The 24,793-nt window shown below is 42.6% G+C and overlaps 1 protein-coding gene across 1 annotated transcript in view; it reads right to left on the reverse strand.

Moving 5' to 3' along the window:
* Positions 1-17,226: 17,226 nt before the first annotated feature.
* The window catches only part of LOC139410155 (leucine rich repeat and Ig domain containing 3a), a 36,186-nt gene continuing 28,619 nt past the window's right edge, over positions 17,227-24,793 (reverse strand). The window contains exon 2 of the mRNA XM_071155602.1: positions 17,227-20,059. Within this exon, the coding sequence (XP_071011703.1) occupies positions 18,189-20,009 (1,821 nt within the window). The 5' untranslated portion in view covers positions 20,010-20,059 and the 3' untranslated portion in view covers positions 17,227-18,188. The remainder of the gene's footprint in view (positions 20,060-24,793) is intronic.

Consider the following 24,793-nt stretch of genomic DNA (forward strand, 5'->3'; position numbering starts at 1 on the left):
TTTGCAAATAATTCGTTTTTTTATTTTACTGGACTGATGGTACGGACCTGCGTCTGATGGTCATGGTGCTTTCAAGACAACTGGGAACTCTGGAAAAATTAGGTCAAATCATGACGTCAGTGAACTTCAGCTCGTTGAGTAGGAGCTCTAGAAACATACCCGAGTTTCCGAGTTGGATTACAGTTCAAAGCGATTTTCCCTGTCGGATCTCGTTTCTTCCCGAATTCCCAGTTGTGATGAACGCAGTCAGTGAAGTCAGTGATTTCCAAATTCGCAGTTCCCAGTTGTTTTTAACACGGCATTAGTCTCAGTGGAGGGAGGGAAGAGAGCAGCAGAGGGTCCGCATCTCATGATACTTGCTCCCGATCCTTCCTTTCTTCCGGTGAGACTGACCAGAGAAAGGGGACACAGTCTTCCACCTGATCGCGAAAGTCGACTCGCACTGCATCTGCAGGCACAAATTCATGTTGTTCCTATGAACTGGTCATGTTTTTAAAAGTTATGGAATCTTACATAGGCTAGTATCAAACTTAGTTGTGGCCAGGGTCATGGAAGCTGTTCTATGTAGGCACGGGCAACAAAATTATACATAATATTTTTGAGTAGATATTTTCGCTTGTTTTTATGAGTAGATAAGCTGGAGTAAGCGGTTTGGATGTGGTCAAATAAATTGAGTGAAGATGATATAAATACAAATATTATATTAAGTTGATTGAAGTCAAACAGATTTATGAAATGGTGTTATTTTAACTGAATGATTAATCATATGATATATTCATTGAGACCAACTCATATTGGTTCACATTTTTACTTTGGTTTTACTCGATCAGATCACCTAAGAGAAAAGGTATCAGGACACCAGGAATCCTTGAAAACCGTTGATTTTGGTTTGCAAAACAGTTCTTATTTAACAGTACAAAAGCAGTTCAGAAACAGCAGCTATGATTCTCAAATTATTAGTTGACAAATTATTTCAATCAATAATTGCAATCAACATTTCAGGTAGGTCCTGATTGCTGCAGGTAGGCAAAACCGTAGCATTTGGAACTAGAACACTAGCAATAATAGGATCTCTGCTGGCAGAACCATCGTATTAGAAGAGATAGAATGTAACTCCACAGACTTCATAAGGACCTAAATATTCTCATAGTAACCATGGCTAACTACAAACATGGGGACTCATGGAGGCTCAAATAGCTCGTGTTTGCACTGTGAGGTATTTCTCGAAATAAAATGTTGCCTACAGGGCAAAAATAATGAAAGAAAAAGAGATGACAACCCCAATGATCATGTAATCTTAACACGTTTACTAGTTTCTTCCTATAACATTTCTCTATTCACAAACGCTGCCGATCGATGCCACCTATATTACTTTTGTAATATTTTTTTAAAACCATAAATTATCTAGTTTAGAGGCTTTTTTCAAAGTTCCCATAAAAGTTCCCAGTAGAAATCCGTTAAAAATAAACTACAATGCTTTGCAGGTAGATTTCAGTGATGCAGGTAGAATTGTGACATTATAAGAACCATATCATGTAGACCAAAGGTGGGCAACTCCAGTCCTCAGGGGCCTGATTGACTGACCTTCATGTCTTAAAGCAGAGGTGGGCAACTCCAGTCCTCGAGGGCCTGATTGACTGACCTTCATGTCTTAAAGCAGGGGTGGGCAACTCCAGTCCTCAGGGGCCTGATTGACTGACCTTCATGTCATAAAGCAGGGGTGGGCAACTCCAGTCCTCGAGGGCCTGATTGGTGTCACACTTTTTCTCCTTCCCTAGCAAACACAACTGATTAAATCAAATTGCATTCTAAACTGAAGATCATTATTAGGTGATTATTGGAGTCCCCCTTGGGGACTGGAATTGCCCACCCCTGGTGTAGACAGACCCTGGTAGAATTTTAAAAATACATGTAGTAAAATGATGGTACCTTGATGAAATCTCAAAATTGATTCAAATGTAAAACTGATTCAAATGTCAGTATTTCAAACATCAACCATATGGAAACAAAATTGACATGATATTTTACAATGATATCCTTAATTAAAAACACCTATTTTGTATCTTTGTATACAAAACACAACACTAAATACCGTGGCAGTGAACCTTTAAATCACACTTTGAAGAATAAACGTGTCTTCCTTAACCTCTAACTTATTTAGCCTAGATCCTTGCAGAGGACAGATCAGGGACAGGGTTCCAGACCGCAATGTGCTGGAGCCCCGCCTCTCGGTGATCATCCCCCGGTAGGCAGAGGCAGGTCCAGGCACAGATCCTGTGCCCCAGGCGGCTTCAACAACAACAAGAGGCAGGCCTGTGGTAGAGGACACTGTTCCTGACCTACTACCAGAACAAATGAGCTAGGATGGACGTAGTCAATATAACTATTTGTTCAGCACTTTTGAAATGTACAGCGACAGAATTCAGAACATGGACCGTTCTTACAGTATTCTCAATGTACACCAAGTCAGAACCGTAGGATAAATCAAGGGGGCATATACACAGAAAATGAAAGCTCTTACAATATTCAATGATTACATTTCTTATAGTTTACTCAATGATTACATTTCATATAGTTTACAAGTGCACCACCAAGTCAGAACAGTACGCTAAGTTAAGAGGGGAAAAGGGACCAAATAATTAGGGTGAGGCGCATAGGCTACTAACAGCTTTCTACACAACATACACTTAGTATGACTTTCTTAGCTACATTATACATATCTCCCTGGCATATTACATCATTACAGCATACAATACATTTTTGTACTGACCTTGTTGTTCTGTACTCACTTGAACAGGAAGGTGGCGCGACAGTCCTTCTTGTAGGCTAATTATGTCATCAAATTTTGTCATCAAAGTCTTCTAAGGATTTATGGTGCTTTGAAGACAACTGGGAACTCTGGAAAAAAAACAAGGTCGAATCATGACGTTAGTGATCTTCAGGTCAGAGCTCTAGAAAGACATCAGAGTTCCCAGTTGTCTTGAACTCACTGAAGTCTGAGATTTCCCAGTTTCCAGTTCCCAATTGTTTTGAATGCGGCAGAAGTCATGCTGGATTGACAGCATGGCCAATATATTCAACCTTTTCTGGCCCATGGTGTTATGTGAATGTTTATCCTTTTAAGCTTGGTAAAGATACCCTTAAACACAGACTTGGACCACACACCCACACCCCTGAATAGCAAGCTAGTGATTGCTTTGCAACGCTTGCAGTTAGCCACTGATTCTTTCCAAACCAGTCATTATTGAATTTGCGATTTCCAATGGCCCGATGAGCACCGATACCTTTATCTATAATTTCATGAAAAGGATTTGCCAGTAGATTGTCGTCTTGATTCATGAAGATGACTGCTTGTCTAGCTTGCTAGCTAAGATTTTGAAAGTTTGATGTTGACATGATTAGTCCAATCAAAGCTACGGTAGATATAACGTGATTTGACTTCATTTTATCTTTGGCCAATGACCTTTGAGAATCCTTTGATAGGCATTTCTAATGTAAATCTATGGCAGCACCCAATGGCTTGAATTTTAGAGCTCACCCCGTAGATTTTGTGGTGATGTAGTGTCCCCATGAGTGACAGAACACTGAGCCAATCACGGCACAACTAGAGGACATTACCAACCCCTACTCCCTATTTTTGGCCGGCTGCTCCACCATCACAGAAAACACTGAGCTAGGCTGAACATCTGCATTTTGGAGCTGCCTTACTCAAGAATGCAGAAAAGAGACCATGTTAGTATGCAGCTTTATTAACTCAATGTTGTTGTTTTTTTAACATTGTATGCAAACTGATATGTGACACGTATAAATACCAAAATAACATGCAAAACAGCACCAAAAAAAAGATATATACAGTACCAGTCAAAAGTTTGGACACACCTACTCATTCCAGGGTTTTCTTTATTTGTACTTTTTTCTACATTGTAGAATAATACTGAAGACATCAAAACTATGAAAAAAACATAATTGGAATCATGCAGTAACCAAAAAAGTGTTAAACAAATCTAAATATATTTTATATTTGAGATTTTTCAAAGTAGCAAACCTTTGCTTTGATGACAGCTTTGCACACTCTTGGTATTCTCTCAACCAGCTTCACGTGGAATGCTTTTCTAACAGTTTTGACGGAGTTCAACCCTGTCCCTAGGGGTCCACCACCCTGCAGCGCCCCAACCCAACACACCCCACTCAGCTTTAGGATCTTACTGAAATATTGATTTGATTGGTTTTGGGTATGTTAGGCCAAAGATAGAGTGACAGTCCACAGGACAGCAGACCCCCAGGGCCAGGACTGAGCAGCCCAGCAGCTAAGGATTGCCTAAATAGGTATCTCCCCTGACGTGGGCATGTTTTCAATAAAGACCATATAAGGCATCCAGACCTCATGAAAATTCAAATGCTTGGTCAAATGCTTGGTTACACAGTTTCTTCAGAGAACAGTGTCCAGTATCAACATTTCCAAGCAAACAAAAACAGGGAAAACTGAGAATATGTAGACATGCTGAGATAAAAGAAGATACTCTTTGCCAGAATTCAGACAGCCTTCACAAGACCATAACATATGCAAATGTATCCTCTTTTGTGTTTTACACCTCCAGAAGATGTTTACATTTTTGAGTGCATGTAAATCAGTTTCACTGGCATATAGTAACGTTCTATGGATGGTCTTAAACTGCAGTCATTTATGGGCATTCTAACATATCTGTATCCATTCATCATCATCAAATCGTTTTTACCAGGTCTTCCTCACATTTCTGTTTTACATGTTTTGTGTCATCGGGAAAAGCCTCTATCAACCCTTGATACAGTTTGCAAATCAACTTTGGAGGTTTGTCAGACTGCCTTAAAATAGCATCTGGCTTGTTCAGTGTTTTCTGCACAGAGTGAATAAAGTGTTGTATCTGCAAAAATTCACTTCAGCTCTGTCACAGACTGGTCTTCCCTGGTCCTGCTGAGACCCCTGTCACCATCTGATCCTTCTAAGATGAAGTATGACAAAGAATTACATTGGTGTACATTTATACATTATATTATCCAAGAATAGTGGTTCAATAATTAAAATTACCATTATTCACAGATCCCAGACTGTAGCTTTAAGCTGCTGTCCTGTTGCTACTGTAGGTCTACCCACCAACTCAAGATGGAACTTTGTATCATTCACGGATATTGTTAATATACTGCAAAATTCACCTGAGTGCCATAGATTGGTCTTCCCTGGCTGTCTGACCCTGCTGGGACCCTGTCACCAACTGATCCTGCTAAGGCCTGATGAGCAGTGTTGTGTACTGACTGTGCACTAGAGGGCTGCATTCCCGCGGTCAGCATTTTCCATGGTGTGAGCGGTCAGACAGACAACTTCAGGATTATTATTATTTATTTTTTTCATAGATTATTTGGAAACAGTCCTCTTTCTGCTTTGTATGTGTTAGCCTACCTATTGTATTAAAAGCACATTTTTCGCATTATCCACACAATTTGCTGCTTCAGCTTTAGTAGTCTACCTCTCTTAGTTGGGCATGAGAGTTAAAATGCGGCTAGTAGTGTCTAATTACTGACACACAAAAAAAAAATGCTTGGAGAAAAAAATTTGTATGAGGCATTTAATGGCTACAGTTTACACTTGTTTTGTTATTTCACAAAATGTTTTTTTTTTTTAGAAAAGGGGAGTTTTATTAAAGTACCAGGCTAATAATATACAATTGCACTAAATATGATTTGATTCATGCAAGATTTGCCAGAAATCTTTAAAATGACATTCAGGAGCATAAGTTTTTTTTTTTTTTAATCATTGGAATACAATATTGGAATGGAATATAAATAATAACATTGGAATTGAACATTTGAACATTTAATAACAATAACTTAACTAATTAATTTAGTGTAACATTGATGTGGCAACTCTCTTATGCTCTGCTATTGCATGATTCTAATTTATACATAGGTCACAAGTAAGGCTATCCCCAGTCAAATTGGAGGACAACTCATGAGCACACCTCCTGCACTGCTCACGCCTAATCCATTCCCCACCTGTGACTGAAAACAGGGGGAGAGATGCCAATTGAAAGCTCTCGCTTAAAAACGTAGCTAGCTATCTAGCTGTATGACCTGAAATGCTATGTAAAATAGCTAAAAGCAGTCCCCCCAGGATTCCCCGATTCTGCGATCGCATAATTCAATGCAAAATCAACCTATCAGTGCATATTATGCGAGAGCTCGCGATTTTGACCAATCCCCGTACTTTTAGCGCATGAAAGGGACCATTCAAAAGCGGGTTTGTAATTTTGACCAATTACTGCACTCTTACCGTGGAAAATGGCCCAATCCAAAAACACGTCAACAAAGTTTCCCCCTGGCCTGCCAGCTAGTGATGGGCATTCCGGATCTTTTCAGTGAGCCGGCTCGTTCTGCTCAGCTCACCAAAAAGAGCCGGCTCTTTTGGCTCCCAAACGGCTCTTTAAAAAAATATGTTTGATATTATTTCAAGTCAAACAGTTTGCGATAGTTTGGTGTTAAAACAACTTTAATTAAATTGTTAAATTAAATCATACTCTACCTTAACCACAATGTATTTAAAAATGCATTGGTTTGTTATGAAAAAGAATGCTATTAAACATTTCTTAAATCTGGGGTCAAGTGCAGCAGTTTCTGATAGCACGTGATTATATTCCATTCTGTGGAACTTTCTGTCCATTGATGAACATAGGGTGTCCATCAACTCTGTCACATGTCCTGTGGTTACATTTGCTTCTCTCTGGCGGCTGGCTGTGATTCGCTGCAGACCCTTACACAGGAGTATCATTTTTGAGCTGTCACATAGTTGTGTCTACTGATACTACATTCTCATCTACTGCTCATATACATATACAGTGGGGCAAAAAAGTATTTAGTCAACCACCAATTGTGCAAGTTCTCCCACTTAAAAAGATGAGAGTGGCCTGTAATTTTCATCATAGGTACACTTCAACTATGACAGACAAAATGAGAAAAAAATCCAGAAAATCACATTGTAGGATTTTTAATGAATTTATTTGCAAATTATGGTGCAAAACCATTTCCAAATGGTTTTGGAAACTAGAGAAAGTCAACAATCAACAGTCACTTTGAATCAGCAAAGCATATGAGAATGTCAGAACAGTTCCCACAGCAGTGACAGATCACCATGACTCAAGTGGTAACAGGGAAGACTGTGGCAAGCGCTGAAAGAATCAAGATAAGGGGTGTTTTACTCAAACTTTTACTCCGCTAAGCTTGGCTTTAGTAGGGTGGTGGGCACTCTGCTCTCCCCAGTCTGACCTTGGCTTTAGTAGGGTGGTGGGCACTCTGCTCTCCCCAGTCTGACCTTGGCTTTAGTAGGGTGGTGGGCACTCTGGAAGGGGGAATGGGAGTTGCATCTCGTGTTGATAGCAAAGCCCCAAGCCTGATGGAGAGGAAAGGTGTGTGTGAATGTGTGAGTGGATTATGACAGAGCTGTTTGTTCAGGGAAATAAACAAAATAGAGTACTTTAGATGTTTCTAATTATTTTTTGTATTATGTATTCTGTTTAAAATCATCCTAAAACTGACTACATATGACTTTTTATTGCTTTATATGAAATTAACGTGGAAAAAAACAGCGCAAAATGTATCGCAGAATTTCAGAAAAGCTGCCACAAAATCAAGCATTTTTGTCTGCAGAAATCACAAAAAAAATTGAAATCCTGGAGGGACTGTTAAAGGATATAAAGCAACATGAACTGTAAAGCTATCAGTCACAAGTGGAAACATTTACAACTGCAAACAAGTTACGTTATATATTATGTATTTATTTCAGATGATCTGCTAGTAAGGTTGCTAGCTAGCACTTCTAGCAGCTTATAATAACTAGTTAGCTGGCTAGCATTTACTGCTAGTGAAGTTGCTAGCTAGTAAGTTAGCGTAAACTAGTGCTAAGTGGGCTAGTCATTATCTAAATGACTTGAATAATCACATTCATAACCATAAGGGGGGGGGGGGGGGCGAGTTGCCCCCAACACACTCATCCAACATATTACTACTTTACTCTAAAATTATCTACATTTCTCTCTAAACAAGTGGATTGTTCATCTCAAGACTTTCCTACTTGTGTATTTAAAAAAACAATTATAGATCTAACTTCATTAGAATATATTTCAAAATGTCAAAACAATAGATAAACTTACCACAAAATCATTTTGTTGAAATATTTCCAAAAGTTGTGATGACACAGAGCAGTGGCATCCAGGGAAAGTGTTGGGGAAATAATTTGGTGACATCTTGTGGTCTTAATGTGAATTATGAGGGGTGGGGTGGGGGGTGGGGGGTGGGGGGGGTGGGGGGTGGGGGGGGGGGGGGGGGGCTAGTTACCCCCTTCAAATCTCCTCATAGCGTGGATATTAATGGTGACATATGAAACACCATTTCCCCCCCATATTTTTCTTTACCCCTTTTTTCTCCCCAATTTCGTGGTATCCAATTGGTAGTAGTTAAGTCTTGTCTCATCACTGGAACTCCCGTACGGACTCGGGAGAGGCGATGGTCGAGAGCCATGCGTCCTCCGAAACACAACCCAACCAAGCCGCACTGCTTCTTGACATAATGCACATCCAACCCGGAAGCCAGCCGCACCAATGTGTGGGAGGAAACACTGTACACCTGGCGACCTGGTCAGCGTGCATTGCGCCCGGCCCGCCACAGGAGTCGCTAGTGTGCGATGAGACAAGGATATCCTTGCCGGCCAAACCTTCCCTAACCCGGACAACGCTGGGCCAATTGTGCGCCGCCCCATGGGCCTCCCGGTCGTGGCCGGCTGCGACAGAGCCTGGACTCCAACCCAGAATCTCTGGTGGTACTGCGCCACCCGGGAGGCCCCTTCCCCACCCATATTTTATTCAAATAATTAAAATAAGACAACTAGATTTAGCTTTAAAGTATTACTTACTAAATAATTTCTAAATAAAACTGATTAAATAGATATTAACACACTTGTGTGAAATCTAATCCCATAATCTTCTACTGGGGGGTGGGTGGGGCAGTTCCTCCGGTACATAAAAAGGCCACTTTTCTAAAAACATCATTTTGTGAAATAACTCAAAAAGTGTAAACCGTAGCCATTTATTTCCCTTTATAGTTTAATCCCCTAAGAATGACCTTCAACACATAATTGTTTTTTTCTCCAAATGTTGATTTTTTTGTGTCTCAGCAACTAGACATTGTTCTAATTAGGGAACAATAATTAGGGTACTAGTTACCCCCTAGTACCCTACTGATAACCCATTTATTTGTTTCTTCCTAAAAGGTAGGCTATATCCTATAGGCCTATGCAAATTGTAGCAAGTGTCTATATCATCATTCTTGGTTCTTCAAGTTCAGTAGCCATACATGGGGGGTCAGGTGAGTGTGTGGTCTCAATTAAATAGAGTAGGCTATAGCTTTTGCATGGACGCAGAAGCACGAGGCAGTTATTTTGCCAAGGAAATGTACTTCCTAAATACTTTACTGCATTGCCTAAAAATAGGCCTAAATATTGATCACCCATGTTTTTCTGTCTGAAAATCTTCCCACTCCTAAAAGGTAGGCTATAAAAATAGCTCAAGAAAAAGTGCAAGTCTCACCTACTCTGCTCTCTTCAAACTTACATCTAGTATATTGGCAGACATAGCTTAATATAAGGGCCATGCGAGAATCTCTGGTACTTTCTTAAATTATTTTTGCGCATTTGATATTGCCTGTAGGGCACAAAATTGCTGGGACCATGGCTGACAAGTGAGCTGCGTCACATACGCCTAAAATAACATTGCGGGACTGCAGTTGGGTTCGGGACCAGTTTGTGTGGTAGCGGGTGGGAGTCAGACAGAAAATCAGTAGGTGCGGGCTTAGTGGAGTATAAAATGTAATATGAAAAGCTGCGGTTGAAGGCGGGAGCGGGATGAAGAAACTCTGCACCATGACAGTGAGGCCTGTAACTTTAGAGCTGTTTATTACTGTGTCAGTGTGAAAAGTAGTGAATTAGCTAGGGAAACTGACAGATCAATAATGTTACATTGCCATACTGACTAATAAAAACTCACATTGCACTGAAAAAAAATGTCAGAATATCAATCTTCAATCGTTTGATTCTGAATCAGAGTGGTGAAAGGGGGTTGCCTTATTCATCCACATCTTCAGCACCTGAGGGGCAGCACAAGAAAGTTTTTACCTTGTCAGCTCAGGGATTCGATCCAGCAACCTTTTGGCTACTGGCCCAACGCTCTAACCACTAGGCTACGAAACATTAGCTAATGTTGCATGTCTGCAAAATTATAGCTGATCTACCACACACAGTTTTTTTTAAAACAAAAATTGAATAATATGTTACATGTCAGTTACAATACTAGCTCAGCACTGCGAGTAAATACTAGTGTCATTTTTTTTTCTGTTACGTTAAACAGCAGTTACCTTGCCAGTCAACTAAAGAGTAGCCAGTTTCTGCTCTGCTTGCTTTTACAAATCAGTGAAAGAGCTCAACACATACATACTAAACTATGCTCAACTCTCCCGTGCTGGTCCAGCCAGCCTTCCAGAAGGTTTGCCTTCACACAGCCTTCCAGCTGAACACTCCAAACAGCCTACCCAACCGATCGGAGGCATCCGCATGATCCTAAAGCACACTGTTGTCAATTTTTGTATCACATTGCAATTACAACACTAGGAGGGACAAAAATACAATTTCAGAATGTGGGGGGGACATGACCCCCCTATTCCCAGTGAAAGTTGCACCCCTGGATTTCATAAAATATTTGTTTATCAGGATCGATTTACACAAAATGCTGGCTGTGCAATATAGTTAGCTAGACAAAATGAAATAGACAGCACTGTTTTATCAAGCTAGCTAGCTAGCAACGAGCTAACCAAGCTAGCAACAAACTTGCTAGCTAGTCAGCTCGTGTTGAACAATTTCAGTTGAAACTGGTCAGAGAGAGTTCTGGGTTCACTTATATGTTTTACTTATGTTTTTTATATGTTTTACTTTTATATATGTTTTACGTCCAAACCATGTACATTAACCTTTACTAGCCCTGATGCCAGTATATATTTATACAGCTCCCGTTTGGATAATGTCTCTTTGGTCCATCTTGATAATGGTTCTCACAGCACTGACAGCTGTGTTGTTGACAATGACAACTGGGCCGGAGGTTCGAACCATTGAGGGGATCATGTGAAAAAAGCATTTGTTTTGATTGGTTGTTGCTTGCAACTGGTTGCACAAAGTTGAAAAGTTCAAACTGGATGCAACCAAGTTGCAGGTGAGTTGCTTATTAGTTGCAGGGGGTGTTTCACGAAGCAATCAAGAAGCAACTCAGTTGCAAGCAAATACAATTGCAGCATAAGTGAGCTTGATATGTTTTTCTTTGTATTTCATTAGAGACTATGAATAAAAAAAGTGTTAACTTCATCTAACTTCACCTATTCTCACATTCTTTATCTTTAGAATTTAAATATAGCTATATTGCAATGAACTTTGATGACCCCTATGAAAAAGATGTCACAGTAAAAAGGACCTAGGTTTTATGGGTATTATGATAACAACACTGTGGCACTCTATCAATGACTGTATATATGAATGGAAAAAGCCATCGATCACGTGACACTATTCATTCCTATGTGAAGACTTAATAGAGTGATGAGGAGGAGGAGTCTCCTGTGTCCAGAAGCGAACTCACCATTCATTTTCTGTACTCAAGGTTCACTCATACATCATTTAAAGCTTTAAACTACAATCTGTCTCCTGAATTAGCCTGACATGCGCACTAGGCCCAAACTCGTTTTCCTCTGTTTTCCTTGGCTAAACAAGCTGGCTAGCTGAACTATGCTAGTTGTCTTCATTGCCAAACGTACTGCACCCCCAACTTCAAAAGTCCTTTTCTAGTTATACAATCATATAACTAAACATTTGCTGGAAAGAAACTTGATAATTTTGTACTGTTTTGTTGAATAGTCATTTATTGATATATTTTTATTTTACCTTTATTTAACTAGGCAAGTTAGTTAAGAACAAATTCTTATTTACAAAGGCCTGACTGCTCAAAAACCTCTCTATAGTGTCGCCCTCCTAGAGTGCAAAGAACCTTGTTGTGACCCTGGACTACACTCTGTCGTTTGCTGCAAACAACAAAGCAGTGACCTGCTCCTGCAGGTCCATGCTCTACAACATCCGTAAGGTATGACCCTCCCTCACACAGGAAGCAGTGCAGGTCCTAATCCAGGCACTTGTCCTCTCCGGTCTGGACTACTGCAACTCGCTGTTGGCCAGGCTCCCCTCTTGTGCCATCAAACCCCTGCAACTTATCTAGAACTCAGCAGCCCACCTGGTTTTCAACCTTCCCAAGTTCTCTCATGTCACCTGCTCCTCCGCACACTCCACTGGCTTCCAGTTGAAGCTTGCATCCACTTCAAGACCATGGTGCTTACCTACGGAACAGCAAGAGGAACTGCCCCTCCCTACCTTCAGGCTATACTAAAACGCTACACCCTAACCCGAACACTCTGTTCTGCCACCTCAGGTCTCTTGGCCCTGGCACCCTGATGAGAGGGAAGCTCCCGCTCAGCACAGTTCAAGCTCTTCTCTGTCCTGGCACCCCAATGGTGGAACCAGCTTCCCCTGAAGCTAGGACAGCAGAGTTCCCCTGAAACCCTACCTCTTCAAACAGTATCTTACAAATCCTCCTCACCTCGACCCCTCTCCCTCCCAAAAATATATAAAAAATAATAACAATACAAAACATTTAACCAGCACTTGCACTTGACCCCCCCCCCCCCCCCCCATTTACTAAAATGTAAACATTTTCACCTGATGTACCCTTAAGAAACAGATGCCTCACAAGTCCTCAACTGGCAGCTTCATTAAATAGTACCCGCAAAACATCAGTCTCAATGTCAACAGTGAATAGGCGACTCCAGGATGCTGGAGTTGCAAAGAAAAAGCCATATCTCAGACAGGCCAATAAAAAGAAAAGATTAAGATGGGCAAAATAACACAGACACTGGACAGAGGAACTCTGCCTAGAAGGCCAGCATTCCGGAGTCGCCTCTTCACTGCTGACGTTGAGACTGGTGTTTTGCGTGTGCTGTTTAACGAAGCTGCCAGTTGAGGACTTGTGAGGCGTTTGTTTCTCAAACTAGACACTCTAATGTAGTTCTCCTCTTGCTCAGCTGTGCACCGGGGCCGCACACTCCTCTTTCTATTCTGGTTAGGGCCAGTTTGCGCTGTTTTGTGAAGGGAGTAGTACACAGCGTTTTACGAGATCTTCAGTTTCTTGACAATTTCTCGCATGGAATAGCCTTCATTTGTCAGAACAAGAAGAGACTGACAAGTTTCAGAAGAAACTTATTTGTTTCTAGCCATTTTGAGCCTGTAATCGAACCCACAAATGCTGATGCTCCAGATACTCAACTAGTCTAAAGAAGGCCAATTGTATTGCTTCTTTAATCAGCACATCAGTTTTCAGCTGTGCTAACATAATTACAAAAGGGTTTTCTAATGATCAATTAGCCTTTTATAATGATAAACTTGGATTAGCTAACACAACGTGCCATTGGAACACAGGACTGATGGTTGCTGATAATGGGCCTCTGTACGCCTATGTAGATATTCCATAAATCAGCCGTTTCCAGCTACAATAGTCATTTACAACATTAACAATGTCTACACTGTATTTCTGATCCATTTGATGTTATTTTAAGACACATTATTTTGCTTTTCTTTTAACAACAAGGACATTTCTAAGTGACCCCAAACTTTTGAATGATAGTGTAGATACAGAACAAAAATAATTTTAATAACTGGGTCACGACTCTGGCAACCGAACGGATACGAACAAACGACCAGCGGCTTGGGTAGCAACCTTAGATTTGTATCGGGATGAAATAGTGTGAATAAATTAATAAAAATAAAGTTTTTGATGAAAATGTCATTATTTGAATATGTTGGTAATCCAGGGGTGCAACTTTGGTTTTAGAAGTGGGGGGGACATATTATATATGTATTTTTTATCCAGTCGGATAAACACTCCAAGCAGCCCAACCGACCGCATGTTTCTAAAGCATACCGTTGCCTCGTTTTGTTTGGTTTGGGTTCCGAGTAAGACAGCGCTACAGGGTGACAGGACAGAGAGCTGATTGTCCTTGCAGTGGAAGACCACATGTAACAACACCTGCACAGGATCGGTACATCCGAACATCACACTTGCGGGACAGGTACAGGATGGCAACAACAACTGCCCGAGTTACACCAAGAACGCACAATCCCTCCATCAGTGTTCAGACTGTCCGCAATAGGCTGAGAGAGGCTGGACTGAGGGCTTGTAGGCCTACAGTAAGGCAAGTCCTCACCAGACATCACTGGCAAGAACGTCGCCAATGGGCACAAACCCACCGTCGCTGGACCAGACAGGACTGGCAAAAAGTACTCTTCACTGACGAGTCACAGTTTTGTCTCACCAGAAGTGAAGGTTGAATTCACGTTTACTGTCGAAGGAATGAGTGTTACACCGAGACCTGTACTCTGGAGTGGGATCGATTTGGAGGTGGAGGGTTGTGTGGTCTGGGGCTGTGTGTCACAGCATCATCGGACTGAGCTTGTTGTCATTGCAGGCAATCTCAACGCTGTGCGTTACAGGGAAGACATTCTCCTCCCTCATGTAGTACCCTTCCTGCAGGCTCTTCCTGACATGACCCTCCAGCATTACAATGCCACCAGCCATACTGCTCGTTCTGTGCATGATTTCCTGCAAGACAGAAATGTCAGTGTTCTGCTATTGTCAGCGAAGAGCCCGGATCTCAATCCCATTGAGCACGTCTGGGACCTGTTGGATCGGAGGGTGAGGGCTAGGGCTACTCCCCCCAGAAATGTCCAGGAACTTGCAGGTGCCTTGGTGGAAGAGTGGGGTATCTCACAACAAGAACTGGCAAATCTGGTGCAGTCCATGAGGAAGAGATGCACTGCAGTACTTAATGCAGCTGGTGGCCACACCAGATACTGATTGTTACATTTGATTTTGACCCTCCTTTGTTCAGGGACACATTATTCCATTTCTGTTAGACACATGTATGTGGAACTTGCTCAGTTTGTCTCAGTTGTTGAATCTTATGTTCATACAAATATTTACACATGTTAAGTTTTCTGAAAATAAACGCAGTTGACAGTGAGAGGACGTATCTTTTTTTGCTGAGTTTATATATATATATATATATATATATATATATATATATATATATATATATATATAGATAGATAGTACCAGTCAAAAATTAATTTGAACACACCTACTCATTCCAGGTTTATTTTTATTTTTACTATTTTCTACATTATAGAATAATAGTGAAGACATCAAAGCTATGATATAACACACAGTTATTGGTACTGTATATATATATATATAATATATATATATATATAATATATAAAACAGTGTGCTTCTACACCTGCATTGCTTGCTGTTCGGGGTTTTAGGCTGGGTTTCTGTACAGCACTTTGATATATCAGCTGATGTAAGAAGGGCTATGTAAATACATTTGATTTGATTTAAATACATTTGATTTGATACAAAATGTCTGGAACTTCTGTGACAATGCTGTAGATTCCTATGCTTTCCAGCAGAGGGCAGCAAAGGTAAGCTATTTGGGACTGTTGGCAGGGGTGCATTGAGTGAGGGAACAATCTGTGGCGCCAATGACAGCCAAACCAAAGCTTGAAAGAGAGGCAGATGTAGATAGAAACTAGAATAATATATTTTTTAAATGTACCTTCATTTAACTAGGTAAGTCAGTTAAGAACAAATTCCTATTTACAATGACGGCCTACACCGGCCAAACCTGGACTACGCTGGGCCAATTGTGCACCGCCCTATGGGACTCCCAAACATGGCTGGTTGTGATACAGCCTGGAATCGAATGGTGTCTGTAGTGATGCCTCAAGCACTGTGATGCAGTGCCTTAGACCGCTGTGCCACTCGGGATCCCCAAATCGCTGATCATGTCACTGTTCATACAGCCTAGCTATACTGGGAATATAGAAATACAACATGACATTTCTATACAAAGTGCATCAATTTCATTAACTGGGAAATGTAATTTCAATTAAATAAAATTTCAAATAATTAATATTTTTACAATTCTAAGTCAATTCGATTTCAAATTGTCCAAACAGTCCAATTTCAATTAAATTTCAATTCCATAATTTGAACATTTTGAAATTCAAGTTGAATTCACTCTAAATCCTCCACTTTATGAGTGAATTCAATATTTTAATTGGAATTTTAAATTAAATTGTAATTGTTCCAAACCATGGTTAGCACCCTAAATCCAAATAAGATATTAGGATATACACCATGTACATAAACTGACCAGGTGAATCCAGGTGAAAGCTATGATCCCTTATTGATGTCAGTTGTTAAACCCACTTCAATCAGTGTAGATGAAGGAGCAACTCAATATTAGGCAGGTGTTCCTGTTTTGTTCACTCAGTGTATTTTGGGAATTTAAATGCAATTTCTCCTGTGCTGCGGCTCAAGAATAATAATTATGTGCCAGGCACCTGCACAAAGTGCAGAGGGATGATGATTAGATCATTTTTGCCATTAGCAAGTTTACAAATCCTTAGCAATAACTGCTCTTCCAAAAAATACAATGTACTGCTGTTATAATCAAATTCACATTTTACAAATATTTTAAGAACAGAGTAATCTTCTCTTAGTTTCTGATCCTATTCTAATTTATCTGCAGAAAGCAAATGATGTCAGCCTTGTGATTTGGGCAATGAAGGCCCTCTAGCACATCCTGGCTCTGTTCCATTGTGACCTCTCTTCTAGCATCCAAGGTCTCTCTTACATTAGCATTTTCCTGCATATCTGAGACTTGGGTCCTGATGAGAAGCACTGTCCCTGCTGGTCACCAGGCTTCCCACTGCTTCCACAAAATAGCAAACTGATCTGATACACTGCACGCTTGTCCTTCATAAGTTGTTTGGAGAGCACAGAAAGGGCGAATCTCTTCGCCAGGCAATATGTGTTTGCTATGAATGAAATTACTGGCTATTACCAGTTAGAATAATTAGACTTAGAATAATCCACATAAAATCATCCACAGTATGAACAACCACAATAGCTTTGAAAGATTCAAATGTATGACATCTGATGTATATGTCTAACCAATCGATACAGTATGAACAGTCTGTGGATGAAGCCATGAGACAACGACGAATTAAGAAAGATTATATAGCAAGATATTCAGAAATTGAGACAACAAATCTGTACACCCAACAAAAACCATACAGTATATACAAAACATTTTGTACACCTTTTCACATGTCAGAGGGGGTGCAGTCTGAGGGCAGGTGTATGCTATTTACTGAATACACCAGAACGAGGATACCTGAACCCATAGGAAATTGTGTATGGTTTTGTGAGTGATCACTCACCTGTACACAAGGTTTCTATATGGTACACAAGGTTTCATTCGTGGTACTTTACATAACAAATCCATTAAAAAAAATGTAACGATGTGTAGCAGCATTTCATGCTTTTGAATGACAGACGAGGTTGGAAGTATCCTGTAATGTAGTTTGCATTAGAAGTCCTTCTGTACGGCGCCCATGGTTATAGCTTGGCAGTGTAGTATACAATATAGACTACTGTTGAGAATCAATGTCAGCTATCTACTGTATGTGTGGTATTGTGGTAGCTGGATCTCAAATCCGCTATAGTGGGAGAATAGATTCAAACTATATAAATTACCAGTCCTCCTATGGGAAAACAAATAATATCATCTGTTTAAACGAGTATTGGCATTCAGAGAGCACCCTGTGATTATGTATTCATGAGTGAGGATGGAGGGTGCACTGCAGAGAGACCAAGTGGAGCTGTGCAGGGGTCATGTCAATAGGATTTTGGGACATCTTTAACTATCATCCAGACTCTTCTGCAGAAGACAGACCAATACACAAATAGCAATTGAGAAAAATCGGACTGTACCAAATCAATTTACTTTTTTGTTGTTGATACAGCCATTTACAGATTAAAAAAAATAAGTCTTAGTAATCTGTCTTGGATGAACCTAGTGAGTTGATTTCTGAACTGACAGGGATCAGTGTCAAAAAGTCCAAAGTTATTCTGTCCCCGTTTAAGTCTACAAGTTAACAGAGCGGCCCATTTTCTGTCTCAAATCATCTTCATGTTGAACTTACGGGCCCCTCCCTGTCCGCCACTGGCAGCAGGGCCATCTACCTTTCTGAAGGAGTACTCTACTGAGAAGTTATTCTTGTGCTGCCCCCGGCCCCGGCTCCATGCGAACAGCATCAGGAAACAGAAGACCACCACCCCAAGGAACAAGCAACACCCCATGGCTGTGGATATCAGGATCGTCTTGAGGTCCAAGGTGAACTTGAGGAAGACCTTGGTGTCGTTCAGATTGGTCTCGTTGAGGTCACCTGTGTAGTATGTGCGGTTGGCCATGAGCGCTGCGTCCAGAGGCAGCGCGCTCACGGTCAGCGTGGCAAAGTAGGTGGCGTTACCCCCGGCATTGCTGGCGATGCAGATGTAGGTGCCGCTGTCGGTCACCTGGGCGTAGCGGATCTCCAGCGTTCCCTCAGGTAGGACGATGACACGTCCAGTGCTCTTGGTAGTGATCCGACGGCGCTGGGGAGATACCCAGAAGATGATAGGTGTGGGCTCTCCCTCCGCCCGGCACACAAAGGACACTACCTGTCCCTCCCTGGCAGTCACAGGCTGCAGCTTCCTGTTGCGTATCTTGGGCTTCTGGCAGGTAAAGTGGTCAAAGAGGGCAGAGTCTGAGAAGGCGCTGAGGGCCCTGCCCTGCACCTCCATGGGTCCCGCACACACTGGGGACTTCCCATCAAAGTTGAGGGTCTTCCTGCGCTGGAGAATCCAAAGCAGGCGGCAGTCACAGGACAGAGGGTTCCCATCTACACGCAGCGTCTCCAGGGTGTTGACAGACTGGAAGGCGCCCTCCTCCAGGGTTACCAGGGCGTTAGTGGACAGGTTAAGCAGGCTGATCTGCCGAAGGCCACCAAGGGCGTACGGCTGCACCGTCATCAGGTTGGTGTTGACCAGGTGTAGCTCCTTCAGCCGGACCAGGTCCCTAAGGGCCCAGGACTCCAGCACTGAGATGGGATTGTAGGAGAGATTGAGGCTGGTGAGGTGGGCCAGGCTGCGTAGGGCGGCTGTGGGCACAGAGGTGATGTTAGTGTTGGTTATGGACAGCCAAGACAGGTTGAGGCCCTGGAGGCTGTGGGGGGAGATGTGTTCCAGGAAGGGCCAATGGTCAATCTCCAGACCCCGCAGCCCGCCCAGCTTACGGAAGTTCTGGTCATCCAGGGAGGAGATGCTGAGGTAGCGCAGGCGCAGAGTGACCAGGCTGCGGAGGTAGGAGAGAGACTGGCTGGAGATGGAGGTCAGGTTGCACCTCTCAATGGTGAGCTGCCTCAGACCCACCAGGCCCAGGAATGCCTTGTTGGAGATGTAGACCAGGTCGTTGTCGCCAACCTCCAGGTTCCTCAGGCTCTTTAGATCCTGGAAAGTGAAGTCCAACAGGATGACGATCTTGTTCCCACTCAGGTCTAGTGTGGTGAGGTTGGTGAGGCGTGAGAAGGCGCCCATGGGGACCAGTTTGAGCTGGTTCCCCCTCAGCGACAGCACCCTCAGGTTCTGCAAGCTAGAGAAGGCGTTGGGCTCCAGGACACTGATGATGTTCTCACTCAGGTCTAGCTCCTCCAGCCGAGGGTAGGAGAGGAGGTCGCCATGCTCCACCCAGCGAAGCATGTTCCCACTCATGTCCAGCAGGCGTGTGTCCGAAGAGATGCTGTCGGGGAGGGCAGACAGGCGCTTGCCTTGGCAGGCCACAGACTTGAGCTTGGCCATGCACTCACAGCGCTGGGGACAGCCTTGGCTCTGAGTGGAGGCCACAGTAGTCATCAGCAGCAGGAGCAGGCCAGGCCACCCCATGCCTGGACCGGCCGCCATGCCCCCGCTCTACCTCCGCACCACTGTGGCTGGATCAGTGCACCAGACACCTGTCGATAGGGAGAGAGAAGGAGAGAGGGGAGAGAGAGACAGATACAAATGAGTGCATCTCTATTCCCTCCAACAGCTGTGATCAGACACTGTAAATGAGTAAAATTACTATTACAGACTTTAATTACCTCTTTAATTAGCTAGTGCTCTGAGCCCGAGTCTCAGAGGATTACACACCATGGGAAACCTGGCCTAAGTTTCCAGTAAATTATTATTCTGTTTCGAGGCACGACCCCAGAAGATAATGAGAAGTTAATTTACTCATTATGAGTAGGTGAGAAACTGGCGTGATCTAAACATGAGTCTGTCTCACCGACCTATTGTACCCTGTTTGTCATGCTCCAACATCAACCACACCGCTGGGCAGAAGATCTAGTGTTCAATCCGGGAGTGAAAATGACTCCTTAGTGTAGCTCGCAGGCAAGATCATACATCATACAAGGCTATGACCCAGCGCACAGCACTATAATACTTCCATTACATCTCCACGTTGTCTCTAACAGACCATATGCATCAGAGCGTTAATCCTTTCCTAAATACATCCTTTTCTCCAATTTACCAGGACAATACCTGTGACATGAAACATCCCAGGAATAACTATTGTTATTTACTGCTGCTCTTTAATCATTTGTTATTCTTATCTCTTACTTTTTTGTAGGTACTTTCTTACAACTGCATTGTTGGTTAAGGGCTTGTAAGTAAGCATTTCACTGTAAGGTCTACCTACACCTGTTGTATTTGGCGCATGTGACAAATAATATTTGATTTGATAACGTGTTCCATAACATAATATTAATTGAATGTTGGGCTTAAGGGGGGGGGGGGATGTATTAAAAACCCATGAGACCTGTCAATCCCATTAGTTCATGCATGAGGAAGTCCCAGAGCAATGTGCTGTGTGTCACCTGAGCACACAGATACTCTACTTACTACAGGCCATAAATGAACACAGTGAAATCATGAACCGAGTAGCAGATGTATGCCTGAGTGTGTTCAAACACAGCAACACCCATGAAATATGCACTCAACACACAGTGCTATAAATGTATGAATCAATTATAGACTGAAATGTTTCTACAGTTCCAGTGTAATGTAATATCCTTTGGGGGGGGGGGGGGTTATTAGTGAGAATTCAGTGAACTCTAACACTGAGTTAGTCTCCTCACCTTTGACACAGTATCATATGCACACACCATCACACCCACCACAGGGAGAAGATCAGAGAGGACCAGTGACACTCGAGGGGAAACAAAACATGTCTGATGATTTTCAACTCCCACAAGCTGCTGTTTCCGATTTCTTAATCATTCTTTTCATGTTCCTAAGATTTACACGCTCTAATTTCAAATTATCTCAAGACGTAGAGAATAAGTATACCCATTAGTCAACCTGTCAGCCTAAAACGGATCATTTATTCTGATCGGTTTAAAGGGATAAATGTGTTTGTACAGTAGACTATAGCTTTGCAGAGACACAGGAAATAGTTTCAGATTACAGTAATCCTCAAAAGCATGTGAACAAAACAATGAGTATAGTAGGACATATTTAGGGCAGCAGTTTGCAAATGCTATCTTGCCAGGCTAAATCATTTTTGGCAGGCTCGGAGGTCCTTTGATTTTTTTCCCTCGGCAACAGGACTTAGAGGCACATCGCTGCCCAAACCAAGTCATCCCAACAAAGCGCTCGGACTCAACCCTGGTTCAAAATAATCCACTTCTCAAATATGTTATTGTCATTTCAGCTGAGTAAGAATACTCCCACCTATAGAGCCCCTCCACAGAGCACCCCTCCCAAAAGTCAAGATTAAATAAACTCACAGGTCACATGATCATACCTCTTTTGACTCCATATCTGGTGGCACTAACAAGCCCCCACCGACCAGCACATGGACCGACCCTGCACTGTTTTTCTGTAGCAGGTGGTGAGTGTGGGTTCTTATAGGACAATTATCTCCAACACAGGAGGACTGAGCTGGGAGAGTCAGCTGGTGTGTCCGTCAGGGCTGGTTCCAGCAAGTGTGTCTTACAGAGCAGGTGTCAATTGTTAGAGTGAGGGGGAGTTGCTAGTGCTGTCTTGGGACGTGATTAATGGACTGACTAGAACTTCTCCAACTGTCCACGCAACACATACCAATTGCCATTTAAATGTTACTGCCTCGTCTTGGGAAGCCCATACACTATGTGTACTTGTGAATTAATAAATGAATGAGGTCCTTTACAGCAAAATAAGATTATGGTGTACTTGTCTTGTTAGCATATCTTTCTGTTTGTATTTACATGGTCCAAGAACATACGTTTTGCTCTGTGACCAGAACCTTTGAAGTTTTCAAATTCATCACATTTAAGCTGCACTGGTATGAACAATGGGAGTCTAATATCATATGTCAATCCTCCAAACGTGGGCAGATGTAAAAACGAATGAATAATATATGAAATCATTGCACTCATAGGGGGCACACGGCCAAGACCGATAGTTCTCCCATTTCTCCTACAGGGACCATACTATACACTGCCAGCCAGATAAACACAGACAGACAGACAGTGGAGTGGGTGGACACAGTGACCCTGAACTCATCACTTCTCTGACCGGAGCCCAATTACCCAGCAGCCACTGGAAACACCCAGAGAGACTCCAGCAAAGTGTGACTTCTCAGCTCCAAAGTACCGAGCACAGGTTAGCAACAGAGACAGATTTAGAATATAGAGTGGGTTGTGTAGCGCAGGGGCAGGGCCCACTGTGACTGTGATGTTGCCCCCAACACCGTTCCCACCTCAGCCTCGGTTCTTTGCTTCTCCTTGTTCACCTGTGTTTGCGTAATGGCTATTAGTGGACAAAATGGACGGCAAATTAAGCAAATGTGCTGATTAGATGAGCTGTTATCCAAAAAATGTCTGTCCGTCCTTTCTTTCTGATACCAATTCATAGTTATGGAGTGTGAAGCCTCCACATTTTGAAACATGACAGATATTAAGAGAGGATCCGAGAGAGAGGGGGCACTGCGGAAGCTCTGCCAAATCAAGCACATTACTCACCATGGGTCAGTGAGTCCACTGTAATATAATGTAATGTAATGCATGCAGCATCAAACCTCTCCACAGGAGAACTGAGGTAGTTGTTTATGTTACTATGGACTCTCATCCTTGACTACAGTAGGTGTTCCGAAAAAATAACAGGAAATTATTTCAGAAAAAAAATTCGGCCCACTCAATATCTCACACCTAACATAACAGGGTTTAATGGGATCAATGTAGTTCAATCCCTGAAACAAAGTTATTTCTCTGAATATCTCTCTCGTACATCAGCAACTGTGCCACTGGGTTGAATTGACTTGGTGTGTATAATCCAGGAAGTTGCCGGAGTGATGATGATGATAATGTGTAGGCTGCTTAGCGGTAGCTAGGGAGAGGTGTGGGTGTGTGTTGCGCTCTTCAGCAGGCAGCACATCATCATCTAATCTCTCCAGTGTTTCCACTGCAAGTGATGGACTTGCATCGATTTCAGCTCCACCACCATGAACACTCACACTTTACATAAGCATGTCCTCCTCAGTCTGAAACAGCACTCATCTATGAGGAACCGTCAGTAGCAGTAATACCAAAGATATTTATAACTAACCCAAGATAGTTCACCTGTGTTGTTTACAGTGGGAGCAAATTAAGCATAGTGGGCAGAACAAAGCCAAGCACGAGCTAGAGAGATCATATTGATGCATTGTGATATGTATTTGCATATTTCCGTTAGGGAACGCCTCCTCTGGGAAGTGCGCATGTGCACAAACTCAAGTCGACCTTGCACTCCGACACATCGCAATTTTTTTTAAAGTTAGCAAAGCTTCAAGTCTATGAAACTTTGTGCACTGTGTTCGTAATAGATTCTAGTTTTTTGTATTGAGATCAAATGTTTAATTGATGAGAAAATTAGCAGAATGTCGGCCCAGTTACACTTAGGACCATCCTCTCCCACTACCCGCGACTGGACTTCCTCTCACTAGCATATTTGGTGGTGAGAAAACATTCCAAATGGATGCTTCAGCTTTATAGCGACAGTGACGTGTCTGGGTTACCCCTTCTGTTTGTGGTAATACCCAGCCAGCATGGCGAAGCCCTGGGGCACCTGGCATAGCAGGCCAGCCTGAAGATTGATTCTCCAGGTGGGCTCTATTCCCCAGAATGACACCTCGTAGCCACATGATAGATCACTTCTGCACAACCAGCCTGGGCCCTGGGCCCCCCACAGCAGGCAAGGACACCCTTCCACCACTGGAGGACAGCAAGCCAGGGGTGGTCTGGGGGCCCAATGTGGACAGTATGGTGGCATGGCAGGTCAGGGGAAGATGGAAGTGGAGGTAAATAACAAAAACACGTAAGTGTGTTTTTGTCCTCAGGCGATATGCAAAGTAGTGTTACTGATGTCTGCTCACTCATGGATGTCATCTCATTATGTTCATGTGTCTTCAGGCTTTATAGAGGTGCAACTTTCTATTAAAATACATCAGGGATGACTTTCAATCATATGGAGAAACCAAATGGCACACAGAGGACGGAGGTAAGACTTTGTCCAACATGCATATTTGATGATGAAGAAACGGTGGGGGAGGGGTTCTCAAAACAGCCGCTGAATAATTGACAAAATGTCACTTTCCAGTCATGACCCTCGACTCAGAGACAGTGACCTTACCTGGCTCATTAGACCCCCATAGACCCCCACCGCTGACACACAACAGATTATAGATG

This window comes from Oncorhynchus clarkii, chromosome 5, assembly GCF_045791955.1.
Source record: "Oncorhynchus clarkii lewisi isolate Uvic-CL-2024 chromosome 5, UVic_Ocla_1.0, whole genome shotgun sequence".
Classification (NCBI taxonomy): domain Eukaryota; kingdom Metazoa; phylum Chordata; class Actinopteri; order Salmoniformes; family Salmonidae; genus Oncorhynchus; species Oncorhynchus clarkii.